At 43.3% G+C, this 25,680-nt stretch overlaps 1 protein-coding gene across 1 annotated transcript in view; it reads left to right on the plus strand.

Annotated features, from left to right (window-relative positions):
- LOC134355111 (zinc finger protein 541-like) overlaps nucleotides 1-25,680 on the plus strand; it is a 154,052-nt gene that overhangs the window by 84,115 nt on the left and 44,257 nt on the right. The window contains exons 10-12 of the mRNA XM_063064858.1: nucleotides 8,523-8,586; nucleotides 13,452-13,594; nucleotides 18,872-18,975. Coding sequence (XP_062920928.1) covers nucleotides 8,523-8,586; nucleotides 13,452-13,594; nucleotides 18,872-18,975 — 311 coding nt within the window. The remainder of the gene's footprint in view (nucleotides 1-8,522; nucleotides 8,587-13,451; nucleotides 13,595-18,871; nucleotides 18,976-25,680) is intronic.

Below are 25,680 nucleotides of genomic sequence, written 5' to 3' on the forward strand. Positions count from 1 at the left end.
GGGCTCCCTGACTTTCCACACCCTGCAAGAGGAGCATTCCAACATCCTGCCTGGCATTCTGTCTACTCTAAACGAACTGGACAAAAAACTTACTGGAACCTACTCTGGCCTCTGCCTGTTCTCGCCGAAGCCTGTTGAGCCAAAACCGTCCCACTCTGCTCCCTCTCCCTCCGCTGCCCGCTGTATATGGTAGTCTGTTTTTAATCCTTAGCGTGCTACGTCACGCGCCTGCGCAGTGCAGACCCTTCTCCCCGAGCAGTGTTTTAAAAAAAAGACTTTTTGCACCTGATTTCTTCACTCCCTTCTTCTCAGCTGCTTGCTTCGACTGAAACAAGAACCGTTGAAAATTTCTCTTTTTAAACCTTGGCGTGCTACGTCATGCGCCTGCGCAATGCAGACACTTCTCCCCGAGCAGTGTTTAAAAAAAAAAGACTCTTTGCACCCAATTTCTTCACCCCCTTCTTCTCAACTGCTTGCTATCAAGTTTCATGTTGAACTCAATCATATTGTGATCACTGGCTCCTAAGGACTCTTTTGTCTTAAGTTCCCTACATTACATAACAGTTCATTACATAACACCCAATCCAGTATAGCTGATTCCCTAGTAGGCTCAATGACAAACTTCTCTAAAAAGCCATCTCATCGGCATTCAACAAACCCACTTTCTTGAGATCCATTACCAAACTGATTTTCCCAATCAACCTGGATGTTAAAATCTCCCATGACTACCATCACATTGCCCTTTTGACACACCTTTTCTATTCTTGTTGTAATCTGTGGTCCACCTCCCAGGTATTGTTGGGAGGCCTGTATATAACTGCCATCAGAATCCTGCTTCTCAGCTTTCTGCCTCCCTCTCTTAAATTGTCTCTTCAAGACCTCATTTCTTTTCCTTCCTATGTCATTGGTACATCTGGCTGCTCTCTCTCCCTCTCTAAAATGCTGTGGATGTGTGCCACAATGTCCCTGATCCCGGCACCTGGGAGGTAACGTACCATCCAGATGTCCTGTTCACATCCACAGAATTTTCTGTCTGTTCCTCTTGACTAGTTAGCCCCCTATCACTACACCTCCACTCTTCTCCCTTTTTACCTTTTGCACCATGGACCCATGCCAATGTCATGGTCTCTGTGGCATTCCCTTGGGAGGTCATCCCCCACAACAAAACAGTATGCTTATCATGAAGAGGAATGGCCACAGGGGTCCTTTGCGCAAACTGCCTATTCATATTTCCATTTCTCCTGACAGTCACCCAGCTACTCACCTCCTGCAACTTCAGGGTTCAGTTCCCATTGCGTTTGCCCGTAGTTCTATAGTGACAGAAACTCAAGTCAAGCTTATTGTCATTCAACTTTATACATGTGTACTGAAAACTGAGACAACGTTTCTCCAGACCAGGGCATAAAGCACAGTAAGTACACATAACACACATATGACACAAAATAGATAGATAGACATACTTTATTGATCCCGAGGGAAATTGGGTTTCGTTACAGCTGCACCAACCAAGAATAGAGCATAAACATAGCAATACAAAAACCACAAACAATCAAACAACAATATGCAAACTATGCCAGATGGAAATAAGTCCAGGACCAGCCTATTGGCTCAGGGTGTCTGACCCTCCACGGGAGGAGCTGCAAAGTTCAATGGCCACAGGCAGGAACAACCTCCCATGATGCCCAGTGTTGTATCTCGGTGGAATAGCTTAAGAAAGTAAGAATTAAATCTATAAGTGAATTACGCATAAATACACAAAGTAAAGTGCATAAATTAAATATTGTAGGGTACAGTACTAATTATCTGGTAACACTTTGAATGCAATGTGGCAGGGAGTTCAGAAGCCTGGGGGAAGAAACCCCAGGATGTTCCCCATCCTGACTGTTCTTGTTTTTATGCATTGGACTCTCCTGCCTGATGGTAGAAAGTCAAAGAGAATGCTGGATGGATGGATGCGATCCTTGATAATACTAAGGGCCCTGCATATGTAGCGCTCCTATTAAATGTCCGATGGATGGTAGGGAGATCCCTATGATCCTCTTGGCCATTCTCACAGACCTTTGTAGGGACTTCCAGTCTGATGTTCTGCTGCTCCCAGACCAGATGGAGATGCAACTTGTTAGGACGCTCTCAACGGTGCTCCTAAGACAAGGAAAGGATTCTACAGGCAGCTGCTCGAGCTGCCAAAGATAGAAAAGGGCCATTGATAATTAAAGGGAACAAAGTTTTTTTCTACCCTGATATAAGTTACGAACTTTTGAAGAAAAGGAAGAAGATTAATCCAGTGAAAAAAACCCTATGGGAACATGGTTATCAATTTATACTGCGTTATCCTGCAACTTTGAAGATTTTTTTGCCTGGTGGAGAAAAAAGATTTTTTGATGACTACCAGAAAGCAAGGCAGTTTGTGCGAGATTCTCAGAGTATTCACCAGATACAAGAACAAACTCAGGACAGCGAGATAGATTGAAGATGAAGATTGGATTAAAGAATGGACTTGTTGGATTTTTGAAGCTGGATGAATGTATAAATATATTATTAATTATATGAGGGGGGTAAGAAAGGTTAATACTGGAGGGAATAGTAATACTAATTTTGTCTATAAATATATAACTTTTTTTGTTGCGGGGGAGCTGGAAGAAGCACTGATCGATTGCTACGTTAATCATGTGTGCAAGTGTGGCTTTTGCCGCGACCCGTAAAATGGAGGGGGGTAGTGTTGTGTATCCTTTCATTCACAACATTAGTGGGGGGGTATTTTGTTTTTTCTTTTTTTTTCTATCTTTTTTTCTTTTTGCCTGGAAGGTTGGGGGGGGGGGGAACACATAGCAACATGGTGAAGTTTGAAGAGATTTCCCAAGGAACTATGAGAGTTGAGAAGATAAGTAATGTTTTAGATTGGAGTAACTTTGTTAAGAATAATGACTAATTTATTGAATTTTTTGAGTTTTAATGTTAATGGGCTTAATGGACCAGTGAAAAGAAAAAGAATCTTAACATATATTAAAAAAATGAAGATAGATTTAGCTTTTTTACAGGAAACGCACCTAACGGAAACAGAACATCAGAAACTAAAGAGAGATTGGGTAGGTAGTGTTGTTGCGGCTTCATTTAATTCAAAGGCGAGGGGAGTAGCAATTTTGATCAATAAAACGTTACCAATTAGAATACAAAATGTAATAACTGATTCTGCGGGGAGATATGTGATTATACATTATCAACTTTTCTCTGAATTATGGACATTTATGAATATTTATGCACCAAACGAAAATGATGCAAAATTCATACAAGAAGCTTTTTTGAATTTGGCGGATGCACATGAAAAAATATTAATTGGAGGAGACTTTAATTTTTGCTTAGACCCAGTCTTAGATAGATCAACCAAGGCTGTTATAAAATCGAAGGTAGTAAATTTAACTTTATCATTGATGAAAGATTTAAATTTGATTGATATATGGAGAAGAATCAATCCTAAAGAAAGAGACTATTCGTTCTATTCCCATAGACATAAAACTTTCTCAAGGATAGATTTGTTTCTATTATCAATGCATATTCAACACAGAGTGAAAAATATGGAATATAAAGCAAGAATATTATCAGATCATTCCCCTTTATTAATGACAATAATAATGGCTGATAAGGAAGAAGTGGCTTATAGATGGAGATTTAATTCAACATTATTAAAACGTCAAGATTTTTGTGATTTTATGAAAAAGCAGATTCAATTTTTTTTGGATACAAATTTTCATTCAGTGGAGGATAAATTTATATTATGGGATGTGATGAAAGCATATCTTAGGGGCCAGATAATAAGTTATACGTCTAAAATTAAGAAAGAATATATGGCAGAACTAGATCAATTGGAAAAAGAGATTACAAGAATAGAAAAAGAATCTCAAAGATATATGTCAGAAGAAAAACGAAGACAACTTGTCAATAAGAAGTTACAATATAATACGCTTCAGACATATAGAACGGAAAAAGCAATTATAAGAACTAAACAAAGGTATTATGAGTTAGGTGAGAGAGCACATAAAATTCTTGCCTGGCAGTTGAAAACAGAACAAGCTTCCAAAACAATAAATGCAATTAGAACAAGGGCAAATAAAATATCTTATAAACCTCTTGAAATAAATGAAACCTTTAAAAATTTTTATTCTGAATTATATCAATCAGAATCCCAAAATGATGTTAATGAGATAGAAAGGTTTTTATCACAAGTTTCTCTTCCAAAATTGAATTTGGAAGAACAGAGGGGATTAGATATGCCTTTTACATTAAAAGAAGTTGAAGAAGCTTTAGGATCACTCCAAAGTAATAAATCTCCAGGAGAAGATGGTTTTCCACCTGAATTTTATAAAAAATTTAAAGATTTATTATTTCCTCTTTTTATGGAACTAATACGTCAAGCAGAAAAAATACATAAACCCAGAATCTTTTTCAACAGCGATTGTAATAGTATTGCCAAAAAAGGACAGAGATCCTATGAAACCAACATCATACAGGCCTATTTCTTTATTGAATACGGATTATAAAATAATAGCAAAAATTTTATCGAATAGATTATCTAAATATTTACCAAAATTAATACATATGGATCAAACAGGATTTATTAAAAATAGACAATTGGCAGATAATGTAACTCGGCTACTCAGTATAATTCACTTGGCACAAAACCGGGATGAGATGAGTATAGTAGTAGCTTTGGATGCAGAAAAAGCATTTGATAGATTAGAATGGGATTTTTTATTTAAAGTATTAGAAAAATATGGGTTAGGAACATCTTTTATAAATTGGATTAAAACTTTAAATTCTAACCCTAAAGCTAAAGTAGTGACAAACTCTCAAATTTCAACACCATTCCAGTTAAAAAGGTCAACTAGACAAGGTTGTCCACTATCACCTGCTTTATTTGTATTGGCGATAGAGCCATTAGCAGAACTAATTAGAATTGATCCAGATATTATGGGTTTTAGAGTTAACCAAGAGGAATATAAAATTAATCTTTTTGCCAATGATGTTTTGATCTATTTAACAAACCCACAACATTCGTTACATAAATTATCTTCTAGATTGGATGAATATGGGAAGGTATCAGGTTACAAAATAAACTGGGATAAAAGTGAAATTTTACCTCTTACTAAAGGAGACTATAGTCAATGTCGATTAGTAACCCAATTTAGATGGCCGGTAAATGGTATAAAGTATTTAGGTATAAGACTTGATAATGATGTAAAGAATTTATATAAATTTAATTATTTACCACTATTGAAAAAAATTCAAGAAGATCTTGACAAATGGATGATACTACCAATAACATTAGTAGGTAGAGTCAATGTTGTAAAAATGAATATATTTCCTAGATTACAGTATTTGTTTCAAACATTACCAATACAATTGCCACAGAAATTTTTTCAAGAGTTAAATAAATGTGTGAGAAAATTTCTTTGGAAAGGTAAAATGTCAAGAATATCATTGGAAAAACTGACATGTAAATTTGGGTTAGGAGGGTTAAAACTTCCAAACTTTAAAAACTACTATAAAGCAAATCAACTTAGATTTATTGCATCTTTTTTCGATGATCAAAAACCAGCATGGGTTAAAATAGAACTAGACAAGATAGGAGAAAATAAACCTGAAGATTTTATATATAAATGGGAATCTAAATGGATACGGGAAAAGAAAGAATCTCCTATATTAACACATTTGATTGATCTATGGAATAAGATAAATGTTGATAGGGAAACACAGAAATCTCTATTAGCAAGGAGACCTTTGTTCCAAAACAGACTTATTCCTTTTACAATGGACAATCAACTTTTATATAATTGGTACCAAAAAGGGATTAAATTTATAGGAGATTGTTTTGAGCGAGGTATATTGATGTCATTTGAACAATTAAAGGATAAATATAAAATATCTAATAATACTTTCTTTTGTTACTTTCAATTAAGGGCTTACTTAATAGGTAAGCTGGGTCAAACAATGTTTTTGCCAAAGCCTAATGAAATTGAAATTTTAATTCAAAAAGGGAAAATTAAAAAATTTATTTCTTGTATGTATAATTTGATTCAAGAACAGACAATTAAACAAGGAACCCATAAGTCAAAGCAAAAATGGGAAACAGATCTGAATATTAATATTGATGAAACAAATTGGTCAAGACTTTGTCTTGACAGTATGACAAATACAATAAATGTTCAACTTAGATTAGTACAATATAATTTTTTACACCAATTATATATTACACCACAAAAAATAAATAGATTAAACTCAAATCTATCTGATAAATGTTTTCAGTGTAATCAAGAAATTGGTACTTTTTTACATTCTACTTGGTCTTGTTTTAAAATTCAACCCTTTTGGATAAATTTAAGAGTCTTATTGGAACAAATTATTGGAATTCAACTTCCTCATAACCCTGTATTATTTCTATTAGGTGATATTGAAGGGATAAAACCAAAACTTAAATTGAATAAATATCAGAAAGAATTTATAAAAATTGCATTGGCAGTAGCTAAGAAGACTATAGCAGTTACTTGGAAATCTGATTCGTATTTAAGTATGGATCGTTGGAATAATGAAATGGCTAGTTCTATTCCACTCGAAAAAATTACTTATAATTTAAGAGATAAATATGTAACATTTTTGAATATTTGGCGCCCTTATTTACAAAAGATAGGATGGCATATATAAGTGCTCTGATAAAGATTTTGGTTACTTGGGGAAAGTAACGAATAATTATACCAAATTTATTTTGAATCCCATGGAGCATGTGGAAACCTTCCAATACCCAGGCGGCTCTTTTTTTTTCTCTTTCTTTCTTTTTAGGTAGGACTATATATGGGGGGGGTTAAGGGGAGGGGGGGTGGGTAGATTTTATCTTTTCATGTATTCTTTTTGAAAATTTAATAAAAATTATATTTAAAAAAACGGTGCTCCTGTAAAATGCAGTTAAGATGGTGGAGGGAGGAGAGCCTCACTTTCCTCAATCTCCTTGGGAAGTGGAGGCACTGCTGTGCCTTCTTGTTCAAGGAGGTGATACTAAGGGAGCAGGTGAGGTGGTTTGTGATGTGAACTCCTAGGAACTTGATGTACTTAACTCTCTCTACAGAGGAGCCATGTATGCGCAGAGAGGGATGGTTCATCTGCCCCCTCCTGAAGTCGACGCTGATTTCCCTGGTCACATGCCTTGTATGCCTTTGCCCACAGCTTTACAGTGACAGAAGCCGCACGTTCCCATTACGCTTGCCCACAATTCTACTGTGACAGAAGCCGCACGTTCCCATTACGCTTGCCCACAGCTTTACAGTGACAGAAGCCGCACATTCCCATTACGCTTGCCCACAGTTCTACAGTGACAGAAACAGCACGTTCCCATTACGCTTGGCCACAATTCCACTGTGACAGAAACAGCACATTCCCATTACGCTTGCCCACAATTCCACTGTGACAGAAACAGCACATTCCCATTACACTTGCCCACAATTCCACAGTGACAGAAGCCGCACGTTCCCATTACGCTTGCCCACAATTCCACTGTGACAGAAACAGCACATTCCCATTACACTTGTCCACAATTCTACAGTGACAGAAGCTGCACGTTCCCATTACACTTGCCCACAATTCTACTGTGACAGAAGCCGCACGTTCCCATTACGCTTGCCCACAATTCCACTGTGACAGAAACAGCACGTTCCCATTACACTTGCCCACAATTCTACTGTGACAGAAGCCGCACGTTCCCATTACACTTGTCCACAATTCTACAGTGACAGAAGCCGCACATTCTCATTACACTTGTCCACAATTCTACAGTGACAGAAGCCACACTTTTCCATTACACTTGCCCACAATTCCACTCTGACAGAAGCTGCATGTTCTCATTACAGCTGTCCACAATTCTACAGTGACAGAAGCCACATGTTGTGTAAATTGCAAAAATATTAGACTACTGCAAATTAGGTGGCAACTACTGGGTCTGCGACTGAAAGTGCTTCTCTTGCCTGGAGAGCAGGACTTTGGTCCAATATTCTTTGAAGCAGCACTGTAGTGTAGCAGTCAGCATAACGCTGTCACAGCACTAGCGACGCAGGTTCAATTTCCACTGCTACCGTTATGTCCGTACACCCTCCCCATGACTTTGTGGGTTTCCTCCGGGTACTCCAGTTTCCTCCCACATCCCAGAGATGTACAGGTTGGTAGGTTTATTGGTGACATGGGTGTAATTGGGTGATGTGGTCTCGTTGGGTTGTTACTGTGCTGTATCTCCAAATAAAAATATAAATGTAGATAAAATTACCTCATCAAATCTCCAGAAACTTGATACATGATGTTCTAAACACAAATTAACTGCACTCAATAAAACTGACAAATCTGCACAAAATGATAACTTTTAGAAATTGGGCAAGATGATAATGCATATGTTTGATATCAGGAGCAGGAGTCGGTCCTCTTGTTGAATGTCATTGGGTATAGGAATATGTTTTCTACAGCTGTTCACACAATTCTGTCCTTTCTAGATGGTGTCAATGGAATTTGTGCTCTCTCTCTGGTTAAAGATGACTCTATAATCATCATAGAACCGTGAGTCAATCAGTTTCTCTCTGTTAGCGTTAATTATCCTAATTTGATTTTTACCATTGGAATATGGACTTCCATTGTGCAGAAATGCATTTGTTATCTGTAATGGGAGTGGAAAAAATGGCTGTGGTTTTCCATTTTAAATACACCCAAAATGCTGGAGGAACTCAGCAAGTCAGGAGAGGAGTGAATGGTGGATGTTTCAACCCAAGACCCTTCATCAGGGTCGGAGGGTCTCAGCCTGAGGCATTGACTGTTTATTCCTCTCCGTAGATGCTGCTTGACCTGTTGAGTTCCTCCAGCATTTTGTGCGTGCTGTTCTGGATTTCCAGTGTCTACAGAATTGACCAGAGTGACAGAATCTCTTTGTCATTTTCTTGATTACTGTACGTTTATCACAAACAAGAGAAAATCTGCAGATGCTGGAAATCCAAGCAAAACACATGAAGTGCTGGAGGAGAGTGGAGGTTGATAAGTTCTGGATTAGGAAGGACGTCAAAGTTCATAGAGAGAAGGCAGGAGAATCGGTTTGAGAGGTATAATAAATCAGCCATGATGAATTGTCTAATTCTGCTCCTGTGTCGTGGTCTAAGAGGGTTTTGGAAAGGCTCTTGAATGTGCAGAAATTGGAGGGATATGGACATAGTTTAGGCAGAAGGTATTAGTTTAGTTAGGTGTTTAATTACAGGTTTGGTTAGTTTGACACAAGATTGTGGGCTGAATGGCCTGTTCTTGTGCTCTACTGTCCTATGTTCTATGAACTCAGCAGGCCAGGCAGCATCTTTGGAAAAGAGTAAAACAGTTGACGTTTTGGGTCGAGAACCTTCATCAGGACTGGAGAAAAAAAGATGAGATGGTGGTGGGAGGGAACGAAGAAGTACAAGGTTGTAGGTGATAGGTGAAACCAGGAGAGGGAGACAGGTGAAGTAAAGGACTGGGAAGTCAATTTGTGAAAGAGATAAATGGCTGGAAAAGGGAGAATCTGATAGGAGAGGACAGAGGTCCTTGGAAGAAAGGGAAGGGGGAGGAGCACCAAAGAGAGGTTTGAAGGGCAGGTAAGGAGATAAGGTGAGAGAGGGAAATGGGAATGGGGATGGTGGGGGGGGGGTCAGTTACCAGAAGTTCATGAATTTGTTGATATTCATGCAGAATATAAGGTGTTGCACCTCCAACCTCAGTGTGGCCTCATTGTGACAGTTGAAGAGGCTATGGACTGACCACAAGACCGTAAGATATAGGAGCAGAATTAGGCCAATTAGCCCATTCCATCATGGCTGATCCTGGATCCCACTCAACCCCATACGCCTGCCTTCTCGCCGTATCCTTTGATGCCCTGACCGATCAGGAAACGATCAACTCCGCCTTAAATATACCCATGGACTTGGCCTCCACTGCAGTCTATGGCAGTACATTCCACAGACTTAATACTCTCTGGCTAAAAAAATTCCTCCATTCCTCTGTTCTGAAGGGTCGCCCCTCAATTTTGAGGCTGTGCCTCCTAGTTCTGGATAACCCCATCATAGGAAACAGCTTCTCCAAGTTTACCCGTTCAACATTCAGTAGATTTGAATGAGATCCCCCACATTCTCCAAGATTCCAGTGAGTACAGGCCCAAAGCTGCCAAACACTCCTCATATGTTAACCCTTTCATTCCCAAAATCACCTCGTGAACCTCTCCTGAACTCTCTCCAATGACAACACATGCTTACTGAAATATGGGGCCCAAAACTATTGACAATACTCCAAATGCGGACTGACCAGTGTCTTATAAAGGCTCAGCAGTATCTCCTTGCTTTTATATTCTATTCCCCTTGAAATAAATGGCAACATTGCAATTGCCTTCTTTACCACAGACTCAACCTATAAATTAACCTTCTGGGAGCATTGCACAAGGACTACTATGTCCCTCTGCACCTCTGATGTTTGAACCTTCTCCCCATTTAGATAATAGTTGCACTATTGTTCCTTTTACCAAAATGCATTATCGTACATTTCCCAACACTGTATTCTGTTCGCCTCTTTTTTGCCCATAGTTCCAACTTGTCTTAAGTCCCACTGCAATCGCATTGCTTTCTCAGCACTACCTACCCCTCCAGCTGTCTTTGTATAATCCACAAACGTTGCCACAAAACCATCAGTTCGATTATCTAAATCATTGACAAATCATGTGAAAAGCAGTGGTCCCAATACCGACCCCTGAGGAACACTACTCGTCACTGGCAGCCAACCAGAAAAGGCCCCTTTTATTCCCCCTCGCTGCCTCCTGCCTGTCGGCCATTCCGCTATCCATGCCAGTATCTTTCCTGTAACACCATAGGATTATATCTTGTTAAGCAGCCTCATGTGCAGCACCTTATGAAATGCCTTCTGAAAATCCATTTAAATTACATCCACTGCCTCTTCCTTTATCCACTCTGCTTGTTACTTCCTCAAAGAACTCTAACAGATCTGTCAGACAGGATTTCCCTTGACAGAAATAATGCTGACTTTTGACTTATTTTATCATTAATCTCCAAGTACCTTGAAACCTCATCCTTAATAATTGACTCCAACACTTTCCCAACCACTGAGGTTAGGCTAACTGGCGTATAATTTCCTTTCTTTTGCCTTCCTCCCTTAAAGAGTGGAGTGACATTTGCAATCTCCCAGTCCTCTGGGACCATGCCAGAATCTTCAGCAACCTCTCTCAAGACTCTGGGATGTAGTCCGGCCCAGGTGACCTATCCACCTTAACTTTGAGTGTGCCTTGCGCTTTTTCCTTTGTAATAGAAATGGCACACACTACTGCTCCCTGATGCTCACGGACCTCTGGCACATTGCTAGTGTCTTCCATAGCAAAGTACCCATTAAGTTCATCTGCCATTTCCTTGTCCTCCATTACTGCCTCACCAGCATCATTTTTCAATGGTCCAATATCAACTCTCACCTCCCTTTTACTCCTTATATAAAACTGAAAAACCTTTTTGTATCCTGTTTTATATTATTGGCTAGTTTGACCTCATATTTCATCTCTTCCTTTCTTATAGGTTTTTCAGTTGCGTTTTGTTGGATTTTAAAAGCTTCCCAATCATCCAACTTCCCACTCACTTTTGCTACCTTATATGCCCTTTCCTTGGCTTTTAAGCAGTCCTTAACTTCCTTTGTCAGCCACAGTTGTTTACCCTTGCCATTTAAGAACTTCTTCCTCTGTGGGGGATATCTATCCTGTGCCTTGTGAACTATTCCCAGAAACTTCAGCCATCTCAGTTCTGTCTTCATCCCGGCTGGTATCCTCCTCTAGTTCACCTGGGCAAGCTCCTCTTTCATGCCTCTGTAAATCCCTTTATTCCATTGCGATACTGACACCTGTGGGTTATGCTTGTCCCTCTCAAATTGCGGTATGAATTCAATCATACTATGATCACTGCCTCCTAAGGGTTCCTTTACATTAGGCTCCCTAATAAAATCTGGGTTATTACACAATACCTAATCTGAGAAAGTCTTTCCCCAAGTAGGCTTAAACTGCTCTAAAAAGCCATCTCATAGCCATTCAACAAAATCTCTCTCTAGCAATCTGACACCAACCTGATTTTTCCCTATCCCCTTACACATTGAAGGTCCCCATTACAAATGTGTTGTTACCCTTATTACATGCCTTTTCCAGTTCCCTTTGCAATCTCAACCCCACATCTTGGCTACTATTTGGAGGCCAATGTATGATTCCCATAATGGATTTTTACCTTTCCAGTTTCTTCACCCACAAAAATTCAACATTCTCTGGCCCTATGTCTAAAGGTCTTTCTAAAGATGTAATTCCATCTCTTACCACAGAGCCACTCCACCACCTATGCCTTCCTACCTGTCCTTCAACCATGACTCAGTTTTGCCCACAACGTCAGACTGACCCAATCACTGACATATCGGAATGGGAAGTAGAATTAAAATGGATGGCCACCAAGAGATCCCATTTTTTCTGGCAGACGGACCATAGGTGCTCAGCAAAGTGGTCTCCCAATCAATGTCAGGTCTCACCAATATAAAGTAGGCCACACCAGGAGCACCTGATACAGTAGATGACCCCCAACAGACTCACAGGTGAAGTGTCGCCTCACCTGGAAGGACTGTTTCAGGCGTTGTGTGTTAGTGAGGGAGGAGGTGTAGAGGCAGGTGTTGTATAGGACACCTTCAAAGTGCCTATTGTGCAACCTTGAACCTCGACTCCAGCCTGGATGTTGACTAACAGTGCTTCCAGGCCGAGACTTCAAGCGCTGCCGCTCGAACCCCTGTCTCCCCTTCCCCCACCACCACTCCTCAATCCCATGTCTCTCAGGTCCCACAGCTCTTGGGTCCTCAGAGACTCAATCTTCCTCTCATCCCACCTTCCCTGAACACCCCAACTCTCCCCTCTCCTCAGGCTGGAGACATAAAACATGGCACATAATGACGTTGATGTCAGAAGGTATGCAAATTAATGGTCTTATTTATCATCTCTATCTACCATGTTGACAAAGTTGGACAGGAGAACCAGCAAGATGGTGAGGTCCCCAACAATGGTGCTGTTCATCTTTGACCGGATGATCTTCGACTGGAGCTGCAGTGGGACTGGGAAGGTCTGAGGCGAGAGAAAGATGGGGCACTCAACTGAGACAGAAGCAAAAGATAACTATGCACATTGATTAACAATGTTAAATATTTGTTTTCCTTCACCAGCAAAATCAGTACCCAGCTAACATAATCACAAGATCAGTTAACAAGAGAAACTCCAAATTTTTTTCTTATCTTGCCATGCCTGATTAGTTGAATGCTGTGCATGAGGGATTTGAGAGATTGTACACTGAATACCTTATGTTGAGCTATGACCCGTGAGCATTATCTGTGATTTAATTTAGGCACATTAACATTGGGAGCCGATTCCAGGCTGAGATTCCACCACTGCAAGACAAGTCATTGGTTGAAGAGAGTGTCCACCAAGCAGACTTGGTCTGGAAACCTTGGAATGACATCGAAACCAATAAAGTCACGCAAACAAGAGGTAAGTTTGTTTATGGGGATCATCTTGTACCATTATTGCATCAATGTGCCAGTACAAGTGATGGATGCAGATTCAATTTCAACATTTGATAGAAATTTGTATAGGTTCAATAATGGGAGGGGTATGGAGGAGGATGGTCCAAGTGCAGGTTGACTAGGCAGAGTAATAGTTTAGTAGGATGAGGCTTTTCATTCCAGGACGAGGGAGATGTCCTCCTTTTTTAAAGAAAGGGGCTTCCCTTCCTCCACCGTCAACTCTGCTCTCAAATGCATCTCCCCCATTTCATGCACATCTGCTCTCACTCCATCCTCCCGCCACCCCACTAGGAATAGGGTTCCCCTGGTCCTCACCTACCACCCCACCAGCCTCCGGGTCCAACATATTATTCTCCGTAACTTCCGCCACCTCCAACGGGATCCAACCACTAAGCACATCTTTCCCTCCCACCCCCCCCGCTTTCCGCAGGGATCGCTCCCTACGCGACTCCCTTGTCCATTCATCCCCTCCATCCCTCCCCACTGATCTCCCCCCGGCACTTATCCTTGTAAGCGGAACAAGTGCTACACATGCCCTTACACTTCCTCCCTTACCACCATTCAGCACCCCAGACAGACCTTCCAGGTGAGGCGACACTTCACCTGTGAGCCAGCTGGGGTGATATACTGTGTCCGGTGCTCCTGATGTGGCCTATATATTGGCGAGACCCGACGCAGGCTGGGAGACCGCTTTGCTGAACACCTACACTCTGTCCGCCAGAGAAAGCAGGATCTCCCAGTGGCCACACATTTTAATTCCACATCCTGTTCCCATTCTGACATGTCTATCCTCGGCCTCCTCTACTTTAAAGATGAAGCCACATTCAGGTTGGAGGAACAACACCTTATATTCCGTCTGGGTAGCCTCCAACCTGATGGCATGAACATTGACTTCTCTAACTTCTGCTAATGCCCCACCTCCCCCTTGTACCCCATCCGTTATTTATTTTTATACACACATTCTTTCTCTCACTCTCCTTTTTCTCCCTCTGTCCCTCTGACTATACCCCTTGCCCATCCTCTGGGTTCCCCCCCCCTTGTCTTTCTCCCCGGGCCTCCTGTCCCATGATCCTCTCATATCCCCTTTGCCAATCACCTGTCCAACTCTTGGCTCTATCCTTCCCCCTCCTGTCTTCTCCTATCATTTTGGATCTCCCCCTTCCCCTCCCACTTTCAAATCTCTTACTAACTCTTCCTTCAGTTAGTCCTGACGAAGGGTCTCGGCCCGAAACGTCGACTGTACCTCTTCCTAGAGATGCTGCCTGGCCTGTTGTGTTCACCAGCAACTTTGATGTGTGTTGCTTGAATTTCCAGCATCTGCAGAATTCCTGTTGTTTAGTAGGAATTAGATGGGCTGAAGGGCCTATTTCTGTGCTGTAGGGCTCTATGAATAATTTTCTTAAATATTTGCTGAAAACAGAAAAATTGGAAGGAAAAAAATCATTTAGAACATAATTGTATGGAAGCTTCAACTAGCCAGACTGAACAACTAGTTTTGTTCTTTCCAACATCACTCATTGTAATTGAATTACTCAGGGCAAAACCTATAGGTGTGTCAGAGCTGGTCACATTTCTGCCATCAATACAATACCACACACAATACCACAGAATTCCAAACAGGGTGTGCCATTTTAAGAGGTTAAGAATAGTTAGTGTGTCATGATAAAATAACATTGATAAAGATTCACTCATGCCTCAGAACACTTTGGTAAAACGTTCTCCTATAGGGTTGTAGAACAGCCTCGTGTGCTAGAGAAGATGAGGCACAGATAGTGGATCACCAGCACATTTTCATGGGTGGGGAGGGTGCAGGGTAGCCAATGACTAATCCCAGAGGACATCTTTTTCAAAGTTTAAAGTTCAAAGTAAATTTATTCTCACAGTACTGTACAAAGGTTTTGGGAACATATATACATACAGCTAGGGTGCCTATGACTTTTTCAAAGTACTGTATTTGCCAAAGTGGAGCGCAGAGCCAATTTGTAAATCTAGTAGGAGCAATGGATGTTGGGAATGGTGAGGGTGGAGCATCGTGGGATGGGTGTAGGACAGGTGGCAGAGAAGGAGTGCCAGGGGCAGGGTGTGGCGCGGGTACAGACACACCCAGCCCTGAGACACCAGGCAAGGTCATTTGATTCCAAACAATTAGTTTATTGATCATTACAGAAGGGGTCTTAGGTGCTTCTCGCTTTTCCCAACCATGATTCCCCTCTCCCTGCCTCCTTCCCACTCTCAGTCCGCAATAGAGACCCATATCAGAATCATATGTTATCATCATCACATATGTTGTGAAATTTGGTTTTTTTTGCAGCAGCTGTACAGTGCAATACATAAAATCTCTACAGTACTGTGCTAAAGTCTGAGGCACCCTAGCTAATATATGTGCCTAAGACTTTTATACAGTACTCTATACCATGAGCAACCTTGAGATTCATCTTGCAGGCAACCACAAAACAAAGAAATACAATAGAATCCATGAAAACCTCCGCACAACTATGACCGACTGATGTCATGGGTAGTTTATTTACAAGAAGGGTGGTAGGTGTGTGGAACACACTGCCAGGGATGGTGGTAGAGGCAGATACATTAGAGACATAGAACACTACAGCACAGGAATAGGCCATTCAACCCACAATGTTGTGCTGAATCAGCTGAAAAACAAATCCAAAAACAACCATACACTAATCCCTCCTACTTACACAACGTTCATATCCTTCCATCTTCCTTACATCCATGTGCCTATCCAAACATCTCTTGAAAGCCTCTAATGTATTTACCTCTACCACCACCCCAGACAGCGCACTCCAGGCGTCCACCAGTCTCTGAGTGAAACGCTTACCCCTCATGTACCCAGTCTCACCTTTAATGGTATTAGACATTTCAACTCTGGGGAAAAAGATACACTCTGTCTACTCTTTCTGTGTCACTCATAATCTAAAAAGCTCTATCAGATCTCCTTTCAGCCTCTGGCGCTGTAGACAAAAGAACCCGAGTTTATCCAGCCTCATAATCTAGGCAGCCCTCTAAACTAGGCGGCATCCTGGTAAACCTCTTCTTCACCCTCTCCAAAGCCTCAGCACCCTTCCTGTAGTGGGGTGATCAGAACTGTACGCAATACTCTAGATGTGGCCTAAACTGAGCTTTATAAAGTTGCAACATAACCTCCTGACTTTTGAACTCAGTGTCTCGACTAATAAAAACAAGCATTCCATAAGCCTTCTTATCGACCTGTGTAGCCATTTTCAAGGAGCTATGAACTTGGATCCCAAGATCTCTCTGTTCATCAATACTGTTAAGGACCTTGCCCTTAACAATGTACTGTGTCCTTGCATTTGCCCTACCAAGGTGCAACACCTCATATTTATCTGCGTTAAACTCCATTTGCTATATCTTAGCCCATAGTTGCAAATGATCTGTACCGTGCAGTGTTCTTTGCCAGTCTTCTACACTATCCACAACTCCAGCAGTATTGATATCATCTACAAACATATTAACCCACCCATCTACATTTTCATCCAGGTCATTATATACATCACAAAGAGCAGAGGTCCCAGCACAGATCCCCACAGAACTCCACTAATTACAGACCTCCAGCTCAAATAAATCCCTTCAACTCACTACCCTCTGTTACCTATGACAAGCCAGTTCTGAATCCAAACAGCCAATTTGTCACAGACCCCATGCATCTGAATCTTCTGGATTAGTGAGGGACTTGGTCAAATGCCTTACTAAAATCCACATAGACAACATCCACTGCCCTAACCTCATCAATCTCTCTCGTCACCTTGTCAAAACACTCAATCAAGTTGGTAAAGCACGACCTGCCGCGCACAAAGTCATGTTGACTCTCCCTAATTAGGCCAATGTCATATATCCTATCCCTAAGAATTTTGTCCAGGAACTTGCCTGCAACAAACATGAGACTCACCAGTCTGTACTTCCCAGGATTTTCTATTTTTCCCTACTTAAATAGAAGTACGACATCGTCAGTCCTCTGGGACCTTGCCTATGGCTAGAGAGGACACATGATACTAGTTAAGGGCTCAGCTGTCTTGTCTCTTGCCTCCTTCAATAACCTGGGGTTAATCCCATTAGGCCCTGAGGATTTATCCACCTTAATAGTCATTAGGATGCCCAACACTTCCTCCTCCTTGACCTATAAATGCCCTAACGTGTTTATACACTTACCACTGATCTCCTGATCCTCCATATCCTTTTCCTTGGTAAGTACTGAAGCAAAGTACACATTAAGTACTTCACTCACATTCTCTGCATCCAAGCAAATTTTCCCTCCTTTATCCTTGAGTGGTCCATCCCTCTCCCTAGTTATCCTCTTGCTTGATGTATGTACTGAATGCCTTAGGACTCACATTGATCCTACTCACCAAGGTCTTTTCATGGCCTATCTTAGTTTTCCTAATTCCTTCTTTAATTCTTTTCTGGCTTCTTTATACTCCTCGTGCTTCATTTGATCCTGACTTCCGAAGCTTTACACTTTTTCTTTTTCTTCTTGACTGAATTTAAGAGACTCTTAGAAAAAGGATGAAAGGAAAATGGAGGGCTATGGGCTGTGTAAGAAGGAGGGTTAGATTGATCTTAGACTCGATTAAAAAGTTGGCACAACATTCTAGGCTGAAATGCTTGTACTGTGTTATAGTGTTCGACTTTCCATGAAAACCACCATCTAAAGTTTACACAGAAGAAGATTGGAGAAAAGTGAATTGAGAATTTTTCTTTCTCCAAAGTCTTATCCCCACCCATTTTGTTTTGCTAGGATTGATGCCACAATTCAAAAGTTCGAAGTTAATTTTATTATCAAATTATGTATATGTCACCATATATAACCTGGAGATTAATATTCTTGCTGGTATACTCAGCAAATCTATAGAATGGTTATTATAACAGAATCAATGTACGATCAACCATAGAGCAGAAGACAGCAAACTGTGTAAATGCAAATAAAAATAATTAACGAGAACATGAGATAATGAGATAAAGAGTCCTTAAAGTGAGATCATTGGTTTGGGAACATGTCAATAGTTGGGCAAGTGAGTGTGTGTGTGTGTGGGTGAGTGTGTGTGTAACGGAGTGTGTGCATGTTTGTGTGTGTATGTGTGTGTATTTTGAGTGTGTATGTGTGTGTATTTTGAGTGTGTATGTGTATGTGAGTGTGTATTTTTGTGTGTGAGTGTGTATACTAAAATTGCAAAGTCCTTACTTCAGGTTCTGTATCTTCCTGCAGTGACAGACCTTCTGAATTTGGCTTGTTCCAGTGTGCTGCCAGAAGGAGGTACCAACCTGGAACTGGCCCTGCATTGTCTGCACGACACCCATGGAGATATTTTGGTAACTGATCATTATGTTTTCAAAGCACAGTGTTTGTTCTGATGTCTTGTTGCATACCTGGTTACACCTGGAACGGTTCACATCAACCTCCCAATAAGCTCTTTAGAATAGACAGTGTATAGCAGGGCAGAAAACTAACACTCTACACTGAATCTTTATTCCTTGGAGCACTGGAAAATGAGGGATGATCTCGTAGAAATGTATCAAATCATAATGGTGACGGAGTACTAGTCTTTTCCCCAGAGTCCAAAACTAGAGGGCAGATATAAGATAAAACAAAAGATATATGATAAGATTTAAACGAGATCTGAGAAATAGTGCCTTTACATAGAGGGTAGTGAATACCTGAACTGAGCAATCACAGGAAGTTGTCAAGGCAAGTACACTTGTGATGTTTAGGAGGCATTTGGATCAGTACATGCAGTGGAGGGGCTTCAAGCATTATGGGCCACGTATGACCAAGTGAAACTAGCAGAGAGGATACCATGGTCAGGATGGGGAGCCTAGAAATATCAGAGACGATACCATAGTCTGCATGGGGAGCCTGGGACTTGCAGAGTGGATACTGTGGTCTGCATGGGGAGCCTGGGACTAGCAGAGTGGATACTGTGGTCCGCATGGGGAGCCTGGGACTTGCAGAGAGGATACTGTGGTCTGCATGGGGAGCCTGGGACTAGCAGAGTGGATACTGTAGTCTGCATGGGGAGCCTGGGACTAGCAGAGTGGATACTGTGGTCTGCATGGGGAGCCTGGGACTTGCAGAGAGGATGCTGTGGTCTGCATGGGGAGCCTGGGACTTGCAGAGTGGATGCTATGGTCTGCATGGGGAGCCTGGGACTTGCAGAGGGGATACTGTGGTCTGCATGGGGAGCCTGGGACTTGCAGAGAGGATACTGTGGTCTGCATGGGGAGCCTGGGACTAGCAGAGTGGATACTGTGGTCCACATGGGGAGCCTGGGACTAGCAGAGTGGATACTGTGGTCCGCATGGGGAGCCTGGGACTTGCAGAGAGGATACTGTGGTCTGCATGGGGAGCCTGGGACTTGCAGAGTGGATGCTGTGGTCTGCATGGGGAGCCTGGGACTTGCAGAGAGGATACTGTGGTCTGCATGGGGAGCCTGGGACTTGCAGAGTGGATGCTGTGGTCTGCATGGGGAGCCTGGGACTTGCAGAGGGGATACTGTGGTCTGCATGGGGAGCCTGGGACTTGCAGAGGGGATACTGTGGTCTGCATGGGGAGCCTGGGACTTGCAGAGTGGATACTGTGGTCTGCATGGGGAGCCTGGGACTTGCAGAGTGGATACTGTGGTCTGCATGGGGAGTCTGGGACTTGCAGAGTGGATACTGTGGTCTGCATGGGGAGCCTGGGACTAGCAGAGTGGATGCTGTGGTCTGCATGGGGAGTCTGGGACTTGCAGAGTGGATGCTGTGGTCTGCATGAGGAGCCTGGGTCTTGCAGTTACGAGACACTCCAAACCACACCAGCTTCCGAGATTTAAATACTGTAATTCTCAGAGGATGGATAGCTGGCGCAGCCTCTTTAAGGGCTTAGGATATTTCCGGTAATTGATAATCATGATTTGGGTGCCAAGAATTGAGTATTTAAGAAACACCTGAACATAGGTTCGGTGGTCAATTGTAAACCTACCAGTTTTTTCATCTAGTGCTTGTTTGGTGCTCAGTTTCTCGATCCCGTTTCAAGCCTAGCCTCGGATACTCCAGCATTTGGGTCCAAGCAATCCTCGTCAGAGACTCTCATCACGGTATGATTGAGCCAGTATGGACCCAGCAGGGTATCAGTGTCCTTTGTCCGCTATGACCTGCCACAGCAAAGGTATTTCCAGACAGCCTGGAGATTCATGCTCTCCAGGTAGACGTTAGTCAACTTTTGCAAGGAGGAAGCCAAATTGTATCGGGAGAACCAGTGGGTCCCGCTCTGGAGCCCTGGAGATATTCAACGGTAACCCGGGCTTTTGGCGTGGCTTCCTCACTTAATGCTCGTTAGTATTTGAAGTGCAGCCGTCCCAGTTGCCTTTGAAGCCCAGAAAAGTAGCCTTCATTATCTCTGTTCTGACTGGAAGAGCCCTGGCCTGGGCCACCACACATTGGAACGTAGGTCAGACTTCTGTGCAGATTCAGAGGAGTTCATGGCTGCCATGAGGAAGTTGTTTCATCACCCAACTGGAGCCAGCCGAGCCTCAGACTGCCTGATGAAGATTCAATAAGGTGGACAGTTGGTGGCCGACTATGTGATCAAATTTCGGACCCCCAAAAGGAGGCCTTAGCCACACTTTACCGCCATAGACTCCGAGACAAACTGAAGGATGCCCTTGCCTTGGGAGAGCTAGCAGAGAGCTTAGAGGTTCTTATTGACTAGTCCATCTGCTCGATAATCATCTGGCAGAGTAAAAGTGGGACCACTTCAGGAGGTCGATGCGAGCCAGTCTGAGCCCGGTCCCTCCGCTTCGCAGTTTGACTCCCCAGTCTCGCATCATAATCAGCCTGTCGCTGCTCAAGATCCAGTTGAACCCATATGGGTTTGAACGGTTGCACTAGACTCTCCACTGAGGAGGGGTTCCAGCATTGGAGTCAAGGTTGCTACTTTTACTGTGGGGAAGCAGGTCACCTGCGGGCTGAATATCTGAAGCTGCAGCCACCTGGGGAACTGCCAAGACCATTCAGTGTTAGGAGGACTGTGACTGTAGCAGCCACTACGCCCAATCCTACAGATTCTGGTTTCATGCCGAAGGCAGAGTTCACCTGGGGTAAGAACTTGAGACAGGTGAAGGCTTTTGTGGACTTGGGAACAGTGGGTAATTTTCTGAATGTAGAAACCACCCATTGGTTTGACATACCACTGAGAGAGTTGAGTCATTCTTTGCTGGTAACTGTCTTGGATGGCCGACCGCTAAGTTCCGGGCAGATGCAGCAACAGACTGTGGTTTTGCAGATGAAGTTGAGGGATCATGTGGAAGACATTCATTTCTACATCATTAACTCACCACTCATACCCTGATCCTCAGGCACCCTTGGCTGTCCCAGCATAACCGATCTGTGGACTGGAAGAAAAGGAGAATCATTGCTTGGTCCAGTCATTGTGGGAGGCTTTGTTTATGGCATGGTGTTCCAACATGGCATGGTGGCCCAGACTCTCCAGTGACCAACCTGTAAGGGAACCTGAGACCTTCCAGAGACCAAGTCCAGTCCTCAAGAGCAGACAGGTTGGTTCTGGACAATGCGAAGTGCAAGTCTTGACACAGTCTAGTCAGAATGCCACAGGAAGGAGAGAGAGGGAATTTCTAGGTCAGGAGAAGACCACGGAGATGCCCGAGCAATCTGGGAGAAGCCACTATGCTGAAGGAAATTAGTTGCCAGGTCTCAAGGAAGGGAAAGACTCCCTTACACCTGAAGCCCATTCTTGGAGATGCAAGAACCCTCTGTAATACCTCATCGTCGTTGCCTGAGGATACAGACAGCGAGTCGGACTCTGCTTTGACCACTGTTTCCACAGATGAACTTTGTGGGCCCATCGAATCAACCATCACCAAAGAAGACTCAGGAGTCATCCTCGAAGGAAGGTCCGGAGTAGATAGCAACACCCAGACCAGTCCAAATCCCCTCTGTTTACAAGAACTTAAAGGAGGTCTTCAGCAAGGGAAAGGCCTCGACTCTTCCATTGCTGACCCAGCAACTGTGCTATAGACCTGCTACCTGGTACTTGTCACTACGGGGTCGATTGTACCCACTCTTAGGCCCAGAGAGAAGCACAACAGAAGAGTATATTAAGGAAGCTGTTGCCCAGGGCTTCATTGTACCCTCCAGCTCCGTACAAAAGAAAGATGGGAGTCTGGGGCTGTGCATTGATTACGGGATAAAACCGCATAACAACCAAGAATCGCTACCCCTTCCTCTTATGAATACAGCTTTTGAGATGCTCCAAGGGGCAAGGGTATTCACAAAATTAGACCTCCAGAGTGCCTACAATCTGATATCAGGAAGGGCGATGAACTCAATACACCAACAGGGCACTACAAGTACCAGATTATGCCTTTCGGCCTTGTGAACACACCAGCCATTTTCCAAGCCTTTTTAACTGACGTGCTCTTGGATACTCCATAAGTGTGCCTCCGTCTACTTGGATGATGTCCTAATCTTTTAGAAGTCCATGGAGGAGCATGTTGCTCATGTCAGGGACATTTTAAAGAGGCTAATAGACCATGGACTTTACATCAAGCTGGAGAAGTCCGAGTTTCATGTGACGACTGGTTCATTTTTGGGTTTCATCATCTCTAATGGTAATCTCGAGATGGACCCTACCAAGACCCAGGCAGTCAGAGACTGGCCACCACCATTCAATATCAAACAGGTCCAGCGATTCCTGAGGTTGCTTACTTCTACTGGAAGTTCATAGAAACTTCAGCTCAGTTGCAGCTCCACTAATGGCCACAACTAAGGAATCCATGGGCCCTTTTATCTGGAGTACTAAAATAGAGGCTGTTTTTGCAGAGCTTAAACAGCAGTTTACTACAGCTCCCATCTTGGCTTCTCTTAACCTGGATCTTCCCTTCATTGTGGAGGTAGACACCTCAGATATTGGGGTAGGTGCCGTCTTGTCTCAATGATCACCTTTGGACAGTAAACTACACACAGGCGGCTCTCCCCGGCAGAGAGAAACTATGACATCAGGAATCAGGAGCTTCTTGCCAAGTTTGCTTTGGAGGAATGATGTCACTGGCTGGAGGGGGCCAAGAACCCTTTTATTGCTTGGACTGACCATGAAAGCCTAGCCTATATTTAGGAGGCCTAAAAGCTGAATTCCAGCCAGGCCAAGGGGAGATTCCTGAGAACGGTCCCTGGGTTGGCTGTTTGTCCAGTCCCAGGTACTCCAATGGGAACATTCGTCAAGAATGATCATACACCCAGGGATTGCCAGGACCCTGGGTTTTATCAAGAGGAGGTATTGGTGGCCTGGAATGACAGGAGAAGTTCGGCAGTATGTTCAGGCATGTGAGATGTGCACGCTGTACAAGGAGCCCCATCCCCAACCTCCACCCCCTACTCATTCCGAAAAAATCTTGAGCTCACATCTCCATAGACCTTGTCACAGGTCTCCCACCATCCAGGGGGAAATCTGTCATCACAGTGGTTGTTGATGGGTTTTCGAGAGCCTGCAAGTTCATTCCCTTGGAAAAGCTACCTTCCACAGCGGAGATGGCCGAAATTGTCCTGGACCAGGTCTTCAGAATCTACAGATTCCTGGTGGACAATTCCTCAGATCGTGGTCCAAAGTTCTCATCACTTTTCTGGAAGACTTTCTATTAACTGATAGGGACGTCAGCAAGCCTTTCCTCTAGGTTTCACCCACAGTCCAATGACTAGATGGAGCAGACCAACCGAGATGTAGAATCTGGCCTCAGAAAGACTACTGGATGTGGGCAGAGATCACCCATAACACCATATAGTGCTCAGCGCATGGAATGTCGCCATTCAAGTGTGAGTTTGATTATCCTCTGATTCCTTATGGAACAAGAAGCCGAGGTTGGGGTCCCTGTGACAGAAGATCTTGTCCAATGCTGTAAGTTGGATGAGGGCAAGAGAGATTTTGCTGGCCTCAGCCTGGAGAGCAGAGACCAAAGCAAACCAAAGGAGAAGTTTGGGACCCGCATTACAGCCTGGCAACAGGTCTTGCTGTCTATTCATGATTTACCTCTCTGAGTGGGATCTAGAAAGTTGGCACCCAAGTTCATTGGTCCCTTTAAGATGCTGAGGATTGTTAAACTGGTGCCTTACACGTTACAACTCCCCAGAACCCGAAAGATCAACCCTACCTTACACATCTCTAAATTAAAACCTGTCTGCACCAGCCCCTTAGCTCCACCACCATCAGCCCCACTGCTATCCAGGTTTATTGATGGGGATCAGGTCTACATGGTGAAAGGGTTTTTGGATTTGCGTGCTGTTCAAGTTGTTTGGCAATACCTGGTGGACTGGGAGGGATTCAGACTGGAGAAAAGGTGCTGGGTGCCAGAAAGAGACATCCTGGATCCAAACTCTCCACGATAACCATCACTGCCTCTCCGAGCAACCAGGGCCATCAGGAGTCACCAATGGGGTGGGGTGCAGATGGTCTTATTAAAAGACGCTTCCAACCGTGCCAGCTTCCAAAGAGTTAAATGCGCTAACTCTGTGGAGCAGTGTAGCTGGTGCGGTCTCTTAAAGAGCTCAGGACGCTCCTGTTTTGGGTGCCAACAATAAAGTATTTAAGGAACATCTGAACATAGGTTCAGTGCTCAATTGCAAGCCTACATTGATTTCGACCAGCATTTGTTTTGTGCTCAGTTTCTTGATCCCACCTGGGACCGTGTCTTGATCCCAGCTTGGGATACTCCAGCATTTGAGTCCGAGCCATCTGCATCAAGGACTCCTGTCATGATTATGGTCAGCATGGGGAGTCTGGGGCTCGCAGAGAGGATATTGTCAGAATGGGGAGCCTGGGACTGGCAGAGAGGATATTGTTGTGGAAATGGGGAACCAGAGACTAGCAGAGAGGATACCGTGGTAAGGATGGGGAGCCTGGGACTAACAGAGAGGATACCATGGTAAGGATGGGGAACCTGGGACTAGCAGAGAGAATACTGTGGTAAGGATGGGGAACCTGGGACTACCAGAGAGAATACTGTGGTAAGAATGGGGAGCCTGTGGCTC

Source organism: Mobula hypostoma, chromosome 12 (genome assembly GCF_963921235.1).
Source record: "Mobula hypostoma chromosome 12, sMobHyp1.1, whole genome shotgun sequence".
NCBI classification, from domain to species: Eukaryota; Metazoa; Chordata; class Chondrichthyes; order Myliobatiformes; family Myliobatidae; genus Mobula; species Mobula hypostoma.